General features: G+C 43.6%; 1 protein-coding gene across 1 annotated transcript in view; it reads left to right on the forward strand.

Annotated features, from left to right (window-relative positions):
* The window catches only part of foxo1a (forkhead box O1 a), a 33,237-nt gene extending 23,760 nt beyond the window's left edge, over positions 1-9,477 (forward strand). The window contains exons 2-3 of the mRNA XM_061719747.1: positions 2,827-3,018; positions 5,029-9,477. Coding sequence (XP_061575731.1) covers positions 2,827-3,018; positions 5,029-6,204 — 1,368 coding nt within the window. The 3' untranslated portion in view covers positions 6,205-9,477. The remainder of the gene's footprint in view (positions 1-2,826; positions 3,019-5,028) is intronic.
* The last annotated feature ends 1,570 nt before the right edge of the window (positions 9,478-11,047 follow it).

The following is an 11,047-nucleotide window of genomic DNA, read 5'->3' on the forward strand; positions in this document are numbered from 1 at the left end:
CTGTGTACTGCAGCCAGAGATAAATCCGTGTCACACAGTGTCTCAGTTTCCAAAAGAAACAGGCCCAACGTTTCACAATAAGATATATAATTTAAAGAAAAATTCCCTAAAAATGCTTTCAAAGGCAGTAATTCATAACTATCGGCCCTGAGTGACATTCATTCATACATGTGTATTTGTGCCTTGGTGGGTGTCTTTATTTCCATTTGCGTGTGTTTTCAAACCACTACAACACATGCCTCCGAAGGACCGAGCTGCAAAATCAAAACCATACTGCTGTTTGTCGTCCCGCCATTCCACTAAAAACATGAGCTGGCACTCTCTCACACACTGTCTCTCTCCCTCTCACACACACACACACACACACAGACACACACACCCCGCGGGAGACGAGGCTTTTCCATTGGACACGCCAGACACCCTCAGCCACACTCCCCACACAGCACACCGAGTTCTGCAGAGTTCTGGTATTTCCCATCAGAGCTCTTTTATGACCCCCTCTTTTTTTTTTTTTTTTAAACGTCTACTCCCTCTCTTGCATCAAAACGACATTCGAAATGTTGTATATCATCACACCCTGCGTTTGAATACGTAACATGGGCCGAAATAGACGTTTCTTAAAGCGTAGACTTAAACTGTGAGGGTTTTTTTTTTTTTTTTCTTCCTTCCTGTCATCAGGCCGATGTGGGGCTGTAACAGGACATCCCGGCGTCTGAGCACGCATTGCAGTCATTCCTTATTACAGCACAGCTGAAATCAGCAGCGCTCTTCTCAGTCATGGGAAAGAGAAGCTCATGACCAGACGCTACTCCTCGCCTTTTGTCATAGCAAGAGAAAAGCATTTGCTAGGCTAATCAGGGACGGGCTGTCACGTACCTCCGATCATGCAAACCAGCCCGAGACCATTGGCCGAGGCAGTCGTGTCATTTGATTCAGCGGTTATTGCGCTCATTTGTAAAGGACTAGTGTTCGCACGGGCTCTCATGTGCCTCGGAGGCCGAGGTCCTCCAGAGAGGAAGGGACAAGGGTGCAGAAAGGGGAGGTTGTGGGGGGGTAGGAATAAAAGGAGAAGAGGGAGAAATTAGGCAGGAGGTGTTCTTGCTGAAACGGGGAAAGCTTCTGCATGATTAAAATATAAACTTTTTTTCCAATTTCACACTAATTTCACACATGGAAATCAGTTAGTTTATGAGATCTGATCAAGTTGCAATAATAGCTGTCCTACAAGATGGTATCGTGGGAATTTATGTTTCCTTTAATACATATTTTCACCTCGATGAGTGTTTCAAATTCAGCAAATCTTGCATTGCCCTTTAGCTTTTTTTTATGTATATTTTTTGCAAGTTACACCAGCTTTAGGATAGTGTGCTTTCAAGTGTGCAACATACACATCACAATGACAGATCACAACATTCAACAAACACAAACTATCATATCTTTTACTAAATACTGCAAAGTTAGTAATTGGCTATTAAAACAGAAGTACATTTTAATATTCTGTTTATGTTCTTTTTCCTTAAAACTTTAGTAAACAGTTTTAAGATACGGTTGTAGGAACTTTTTGAAATGAAACATGAAGTCACCATGGATTATCCGAAGCTGCGCCCTCTCGTCTCTCCTTGGGAATTTCATAACTCTTGGCTTCGGAGAGACTGACAAAAGGAACCGTTTGAAGCGGCAGAACAGCATTCTGGAGGTTTTTTGAACATTTTGAACTCATCAGCAGTGACAAAAGCTGCGGCCTGGGTTAGAGTGGGACCAGATTTCAAAGAGGAGAAGAGATGGTGGAGATGTGGAGAAGCAGAGGTGAAGGCAGCGCAGAGTGCGCAGACTGTGAACCAGATGTGAAGCGGTGACTCACAGTGGGCTTGATGACGTCTGCCGCTATGCACGCTACGCCGTGTGTGTGTGTGTGTTTGTGCACAAGCGTGCGTGCGCACCGGGAGTTCCAGCCTTTCCTCCAAAACAACCAGCTTTACGCAGGCACACTAACAGTCTGGACAAGGCTCATTACTTCATGTTGAGACCTGGACACGAAATGATGCCGGGGCAAAGTGTATATAATTCCTCAGAGCGTCAACAGTCACTTTGGCCAGCAGTCTGAGTTGCCGTAGAGATTGAAAATCAGGAGTAAGTTGAGCGTCAGTAGGGAGAGAGAGAAAAACGGGGTCTTACCGTCTGTGGTTTGCTCAGCAGACATTTGCCCGAATATTCTCGCTCTTTTGTTTGCCCTGTTTTTATAACGCTTCACTAGCTTCCTGCTCAAAAATTAGTTTTTCCACTGGTGGTGTCACTAAGCAACGTCAGAGCACGGCATTAATGTCTCTGTAAGAAGGAAAGATTAGTCTGTTTCCTCCCTTTGATTCTGTGCCGGTTTAGACAAGACACACAGTCAGGTGGAATGTGGCTGTTGGTATAATGGTGTTTGACAGTACGCCCCTCTGTTTTTGTGAGGGACGGCCCGCACGTACAGTGTATTTGCTCAGAAAAGTGTTGCTCATGGAGTAAACTCGCTGACATCTATTGTGTGTGTGTGTGTGTGTGTGTGTGTGTGTGTGTGTGTGTGTGTGTGTACACGTGCATTTTTACTTGGATAGTAAACAGCATGAGATTGTCGAGTGACCTTAAAACCCTCCGCTTCTCCTCTCGCAAAGGCAGTTGTCAAGGCGAGCGTGTTTTCTGAGACAGCCACCTGTATGGATGGATTTGCACATGTATGATAAAGCACATCTGACTTGTTTTGGGAAAAGGGCAAATCTCTCCATTTTTCTGTTCTTCATCCACCCCCCTCCCTCTCTCTGTTTCTCCCCCCCTCCTCTCCTCCAGAACTCCATTAGACACAACCTGTCCCTGCACAGCCGCTTTGTTCGCGTCCAGAATGAGGGGACGGGGAAGAGCTCGTGGTGGATGCTGAACCCGGAGGGTGGGAAGAGTGGAAAGTCCCCACGACGCAGGGCAGCCTCCATGGACAACAACAGCAAGTTCGCAAAGAGCAGGGGACGGGCAGCAAAGAAAAAGGTACCTCAGACTGTCAATGCTGTGATGAGGAGAGATAATCCCGTTCTGTTTCATACTAAAGAAACAACATTTTGTGCCTATTTGATTAAGTGAGTGATTGAGTTTAGCAGCAGAGCCATGATTTTGTAATGAATGTAGTATGAAGTTTAGCATTGTCTTGCTGAAAGATGCAAAACTTTCCCTGAAGATGACTTGTTGTCGGAGCATATTTGCTCTAAAACCTGTATGGACCTATCAGCACCACTGATTCCTTTCCATATATGCAAGCCGCCCTTGCTATAGGCACTAATGCCCCCCCCATTAGGAATGGGCGATATTTTACCGTTCACGATAAACCGTCAAAAAAATTCCTCACGATAAGAATTTGTATCTCACGGTAAAAACGATAAATTCCCATTGATGACGTTTTTGTGTAAAGATGATTTATGGTTCTGTGTTAAATCCACACACGTACGTGAAGGAAGGAAGGAGGGAAGGAAGGAAGGAAGGAAGGAAGGAAGGAAGGAAGGAAGGAAGGAAGGAAGGAAGGAAGGAAGGAAGGAAGGAAGGAAGGAAGGAAGGAAGGAAGGAAGGAAGGAAGGAAGGAAGGAAGGAAGGAGAGAGCAGGAGGAAAGAAGGAAGGAAGGAAGGAAGGAAGGAAGGAAGGAAGGAAGGAAGGAAGGAAGGAAGGAAGGAAGGAAGGTAGGAAGGAAGGAAGGAAGGAAGGAAGGAAGGAAGGAAGGAAGGAAGGAAGGAAGGAAGGAAGGAAGGAAGGAAGGAAGGAAGGAGAGAGCAGGAGGAAAGAAGGAAGGAAGGAAGGAAGGAAGGAAGGAAGGAAGGAAGGAAGGAAGGAAGGAAGGAAGGAAGGTAGGAAGGAAGGAAGGAAGGAAGGAAGGAAGGAAGGAAGGAAGGAAGGAAGGAAGGAAGGAAGGAAGGAAGGAAGGAAGGAAGGAAGGAAGGAAGGAAGGAAGGAAGGAAGGAAGGAAGGAAGGAAAGGGCAAAAGGAAGGGAGAAAACAAGGAAAGGAGGAAGGAAGGGAGAAAAGAGGAAGGAAGGAAGGAAATGAGCCTGAAAGAAAGAAAGAAAGAAAGAAAGAAAGAAAGAAAGAAAGAAAGAAAGAAAGAAAGAAAGAAAGAAAGAAAGAAAGAAAGAAGGAAGGATAAATTCCCGTTGATGACGTTTTTGTGTAACAAACATGGCGGATCTGAGAGTGAGATAGATTTATAGTTACAAAGGTGGAGTTGAATTGGTATTTTTTTTATCGTCATTTTTATCGTTATCGGGATAAATGCCAGAAATTATCGTGATAGATTTTTTAGTCCATACCGCCCATCCCTACCCCCCATACAGTCAGAGGGCTGAACAGAGCACTGACAACAAGCTGGATTGTCCCCCTCCGCTTTAGTCCAGAGGACTCGGCGTCCACGGTTTCTGAAAAGAATTTCAAATCACAACTTGTCTGACCACAAGACGATTTTCCACTTTTCCTCAGTCCATTTTAAGAGCTTTGGCCTAGAAAAGATGGCATCATGTTCACATATGGCTTCCTTTCTTTTCTCAATAGCTCTTTAACCTGCATTTGTGAATGACACAGTGAACTTTTGAGTCATTTCCAGAGGTGTTTTTGAGCCTAAGCAGCGATTCCCATCAGAAAATTGGGTATGTTTTTAATGCAGTGCCCCCTAATGGCCCCAAGATCACGTGTATCCAGTAATAGTGTTGAGAGATTTCCAGAGATCTTTTGATGAAATGATATGTTGAAGATGGTAAAATATTCAGTCTTTTTAGTTTTTTCTGAAGAACATTTTGCTTCCAAATTTGTGGAAAGAGTTTTTTACAGATTGGTGGATTACCAATCTTTGCCTCTCAATGATGCTCTTCTTACATCAATCATGTCATGCCTGACTTTTTACTAATTAACACATATAGTTAGAAACAGTTTATTTGCAAGTTATTTCATTCTCTGTTGAGCTTTAAATTGTAAAAGTGTAGTGTTGCCGGTGCACTGACGGTCTCCATGTCTCCCTCCAGCTGTCCCTGCAGGGTGGCCCTGACGGAGGTGCCGACAGCCCGGGCTCCTACTCCAAGTGGCCCGGCAGCCCCAACTCCCACAGCAACGACGACTACGACGCGTGGAACAGCTTCAGGCCCCGGACCAGCTCCAACGCCAGCACTCTGAGCGGCCGACTCTCCCCCTTCATGCCCGAGGACGAGCTGGGGGAAGCGGACGTGCACATGGGCTACCCGGGGGCTCCGGGGACCAAGATGACGGCCACGCTGCCCAGCCTCACGGAGATGACGGGCTCTCTGGGACACAGCTCCGAGAACGTCATGGAGAACCTCCTGGACAACCTCAACCTGCTCTCGCCCAACAACTCCCAGGTGGGAGGAGGGGCCACCACCCCCGGCTCCTCCCAGTCCTCCCCCTCATCCATGATGCAGTCAAGTCCGGGCTACCCGGCGTACAGCTCCCCCAGCATGGCCCCGCAGACGCAGCAGGAGTACCACAAGTGCGTGTACGGTCAGGCGGGCTTGCCGTCCATGCCGCTGCAGACCCTCTCGGAGACCAAGCCCAGCTTCGGGCCCAGCATGAGCCAGTACGGCTGCCCCGCAGGGCTCCTGAAGGAACTGCTGACGTCGGACACCGACCAGCACGGAGAGCTCATGCCGTCCGTGGACACGGTGGTTTCTCAGTCCAGCGGCTGCATGCTGCCACCGTACAGCAGCAGTCAGCACGCGGCCAAACTCATGGCGGGAGGGAACGGTCACCCGCACGGCCTCCCTCACGCTCTCCCCCACAACGTGCACAGCCACGCCCCGGCCCCATCCCCAGCCATGAACGGCCGCCTGCTCATGTCTCTGAGCTACAGCGGGGGCACCGGTCGCCTGCCGCCGGTCAAAACCCCCATGCAGATGCCTTACGGACTCTCCAGCCACCTCGGCGGGGGGGGCATGCCCGGGGGCTTCTGTCCCCTCAACACCAACGGATACGGCCGACCGGGCATGTCAGCGCCTTCGCACACGGAGAAACTGCCCAGTGACTTGGACGACATGTCCATCGAGAAGTTTGAGTTCGACATGGAGACGGTGCTCCACGACACCCTCATGGACGGGGACTCCCTAGACTTCAACTTTGAGCCGGTGGTGACCCAGCCAAGTTTCCCTCACGGGGTGAAGACCACCACACACAGCTGGGTGTCTGGGTAGGAACTGCAACAGGAAACAAGTCCCGTTCAGCTCATTTTGTTGTTGGCGTTTAGCAAAAGACACAAACTGATTTTAGACGGAAAGTCGCCCCCCCACTCCCCCTACAACACCTTTCAGGTGCGATCCAGCAACATTCCCGTTTCCTGAAAGTACCTCTCAAGTACGATTCACTTCAGCAGCAGACCGCCGCTGGTCGCGACCAGCTGCGGAAAAATCCTCACGAGGTCCCCTGAAATTGAAACCAGGTTTATTTTTCGAATATCAAAGTCTGCACAAGTGCCAAACATTTTTGCCTAAACGAAAGAGCCAAAACTGAAACACACATTTGGAGTTTGGAGTTTTACAGATACTGTAAAGCAGATGAATTTATTGGTTTTTGCCAGAGACACTGCCGAATACATCTCATCATTATCATCATCATCATCATCATCATCATCATCATCATCATCATCATCATCATCATCATCATCATCATCATCATCGGCAGTAGCAGCAGCAGCAGCACAAACTCACCTTATTTATCATTTCATCAATAAAGCTTTTTGTACGTACAAGTTATAACCCATTACTGCTACAGGCGGCTCATGAGTTTGTGGAGTTAAATGCTAAAAATTGAGCTCAGACGACCCTTTCGCTACGTTGCATCATCATAACATACATATTTGCCTGAATGTACATAATGTAATCATAGAGTTTGTAAAATCAGGTCTCTTGTTGTGTATTTTTTTAAGTTTGTAAATACTGTTTACAAAAATGGAAGCAAAAACCAAGCCAGCAGATATGAGCTCACACAGAAACTGGATCCGAGTCGGGGGGGGGGGGACAGGTCAGCCAGGCGGGAAAAATTGATATTACACCTTCTGCTTTCGTGTACATACATTAAGAATGTATATTGAAATGATGTAGTAGATGTTTACTAGATTTTAGAATATATTTGAGAGCTAAGTTATTTGTGGTTAATATAGATTTATTGTGGTGCAAAACCCTGCACGCAGACATCCGAATTGTTCTGTTACGTGTCACTCTGAACCTTAATACCACAGGGGCCTACTCGTTGTGCCTAACACGTTTGAACCGCTGGCTGGAAAGGTTCAGTATTTGAAACGACCACGGTCCAGAAGATACACAAATCCAGCAGTCTTGAAGAAGAAAAGTTGTTATTTTTTTTCGATTTCTTGCTTTTGCCTTTTTTTTTTGTTTTTTTTTTGCAGAATTTAAGAAGAAAGTGTAAATTGTTATAGTTTTGGTTTCCTGAATACATTTTTGGAGCTCCGGACGTTACAAAGTCAAGATAGTTTTGTCAGTGCTACTGCTGTTTTAATGCAAGTAATCAGCCTGTGCCCTGCTCACTTTTTAGTGCTTTTTGAGATTTATTCAGAAAAGTAGAATTGTTTTTAATCCAAAGGAGCCTTCTAATGCTGTCCTACAGCCTCACTGCTTTCCCTCTGCCCCTGCTACCTCTGCGTCTCATTGTCTTTACGAACATACAATAGTCATCTTTCCTCTAATGACGAGTCTGTCGTTGTTATTTTTGTTTCCCCTAAAAAAGAAACACTTAAGCATCTGATCTTGGCTTGTATATTTGCATTTTAAATCTTTCTTTTCCCACTTATTTCTGTACTAACAGACATTTCAGCTCGCCAGAAACTCTAGAAAAAAATGTAGAGAGAAGTCTAAAAAGATGACTGCCTCTGATGAAATCAACTTATCTGATGGTTGGAAGACCAAGCCGCTCAGAGATAAAACAAATCTATTTAACATGAATGTTTATTGCATGATTTATCGGGAAGCCACATTTATCAGCAGTCAATCCTGCCCCAGCCTGCATTCATAAGTGGGCCCCATATGACTTAAAAGTGGGCTTAAAGATGGGTCATGGCCATGGTGACCGTACATGCATTTGCCCGCATGGACACAGAGTGGGATCTGTTTTGTTTTTCTTTTTTCTAATGTGGGCCATATGTTACTGAAACTATATGGAACCCTCACACCCTTTTTCTTAGCTCATGCACATTTCCCGAATATTTGGCCTCAGCGCCATTGGCCTCTCACCAGTTTCAAGCCCAAGCCCACTCTCTACCCAAGTATGGGGCTCACATGGGCTGGCTGGGGTGATTGTATTTTTTTATTTAAGCCATATCACCAAGTTATATGCTCCTAAACTACAGACGACAGCTCTGTGATGAGAGTAGTTTGTTTTATTTTTGAAAATTTGCATCGTTTAGACCAAGTGATCTGGAGCAAGTACACCTAAAGAAGGTAGTTTTTTTATTTTTGTTTACCATTTAAAAGGCAGAGGAGCCCAAAAAAGAAGCTGCTGTTTGGCTTTGTCGCCAGATGTTGCCTTTTCTTAACCAATCATGCCACAGTGTACTATAGCCACACATGCCTTTGAAGTCAAAATGATATATTTAGCGTTTTTATCATGTGCATGTACATATAAATATATATATATATATATATATATATATATATATATATATATATATATATATATATATATATATATATATATATATATATATATATATATATATATATATATATACATACATATATACATACATACATATTCGTGCCGGTCACTCAAGTCATTAACTGTAATGAATACATGTAGGTTTACTCTAAAATGTAAAGAGCTGTACTAAATAAATTATATCTCTACATTTTCAAATGATTGAATCTATGCATTGTACTCCTTAATTCTATGTTGCTGTTATTATATTTTCTTTTCCCTTGAAGTTTTAACAGAGATATTTTATTGTATCATAGCGCTGTGAGATGTTACGGTGTTGTTGTCGTCAAAACTCTATGTTTCAGATTGTTATATGGGAGGAATAAAAAGAAGTTTATTTAGCAAACTAGATGATGCAGTGATTGATCCGCTAAGCTTTTGTTAACTGACAATGTTGTCGTATTCAGCTACGGTTTTTAGAAAACGGCATCAAAAAAACAAATTACTGAAAGAAAAAAAAAAAAGAGAAGTTAAGATTTATTGCATTTTTAAAATGAAACCCACAATATTTATTAATGCGAGAAGTCCTGCTCAAGATGCATATTTTGGACCAATTTAGATATTGCACTTTTATTCACATTTTATAACAAAGGGCTCCTCATAGAAAGAGGAAGAATTCCCATGACTTATTTTAGAAGAAAAATCTGTTACATTTACCTTATACAGGAGATAAATTGTAATTGTGGCATGTGATTTGCAATCAATAAGAATATGTAAATTGTTCTATATTAATGTTTTAAAACTTAAATAAATGTACTTCTGTGTAAAACATGTGTCAGATTTGTCATCAACTTTCCTGTGTGAGTATGTCATTCACTCTGGTTTTCTGGTCTGTTGTTGATTGTAACTCATATTTTTAGACGATAGCGCTTCCAGAGTGGTTCACACTGGCTTTTTACGTGGTCATTACTAAAGTGTCATGGGACATCATGTAGTTTTGGGAATGTTAGTCATAGTGGTATAAAACCTCTATTAGCTGCATTACACATTGTAATTTATTATGCAATAACCTGAAAATTCAAGTATACATGAAGTAAAATAAGCATGTTCTTGCTGTACTCCATGAAACGTCATTTAAGGCATTTAAGAGAATATTTTTGCATTATCACCTAAGGATAAAAGATCCTAAGAGGGAAGATTTAAGCCATGTGCAACAGCTTTTTGCACAAAAGGCTGAAAACTCTCTAATCGTGCTGCACTCCCAGTTCTGGCGTCTCATTTCTTCCCTATAATGATTCCTCCTGGCTTTTTCTTACAGACACATTCCGCACTATGCACCCCCTACCACTGAACCCATTCACCCCAGACTGCAAACTGCACAGCCTCTCTGGCCCCACTGTCTTTGACTTGTGAGTAAAAGATAACCTTTAACTAGGCAAACCATTGGAGACTAGTCTCGTAAAAAGGCTCTAACTAAGAAGAAAAGAAAGCACATTCCACTAACTATTTTCACACCTTTTGTCCTTTTTTTTTCTGATGAGACAGTAAGTATCAGCATTTATTTTCCACATCGAGATACAGACGTTTGATAAACCTTCATAATCCACCGTGTATAATAGTCAGTTAAGCAAGTTGCATCCTGAGAAGAGCCCAGCTCAGTCCACGATACGCTTCACTTCCCCTTTTGTCCACAAAATAATATAGTGTTTGAATTTCTCTTTAGAGCAAGGCAATAGGGGCCAAATTTTTGGTGTCAGAACAAAGTGGGAGGGAGGCGGGAGCAGAGGGAATGCTTGTGAGCACATAGCTGAGGAATGTGGGTGTGGACTCCTGCCAAAGGCATATGTGATCCTTATATTCCCCCGGGTGCCAGAAGACAAAATGTGGCTAAGAAGGGCCATGTCAGGACACAGATGTAGTGTGAGGACGTAGTAATGCCATTGAGTTCATGCTCCGGCTGCCTGTGTGTGTGTGTGTGTGTTTTTTTCCCCCTCTTTTCCCATTGGGTAACATTTCCTCGTGCCCCTGCTCAGAATTAAAAGAGAATAAAATGGCACAGCGTATGTACAGCTGTACTGTAGAGTAGGTTTAGGTGAACAGAAGGCTCGTTACTGCAACCGCACGCAATTTGTCATCCTCTGGTATTTAACTTATGACAATGTGATTATTTTTGTGTTCACACTGTGGTATTCCTGAATGTGATAAAAGCACTTCAAAGCACCTTAAAGTCTTTTAACCGAAGCCTATTAAATTAAATCAAATCTAAATTAATTATATATTGAATAAAAAAGCCATTAAAAGCTTAAGGCAACTTTTAAAAAACTTTTCCAATCCTTCTAAATCATGGGGTCTCTCTACGAAAATACCTTTATATCTCAGTCTCTGAAA

Source organism: Cololabis saira, chromosome 4 (assembly GCF_033807715.1).
Source record: "Cololabis saira isolate AMF1-May2022 chromosome 4, fColSai1.1, whole genome shotgun sequence".
Classification (NCBI taxonomy): domain Eukaryota; kingdom Metazoa; phylum Chordata; class Actinopteri; order Beloniformes; family Belonidae; genus Cololabis; species Cololabis saira.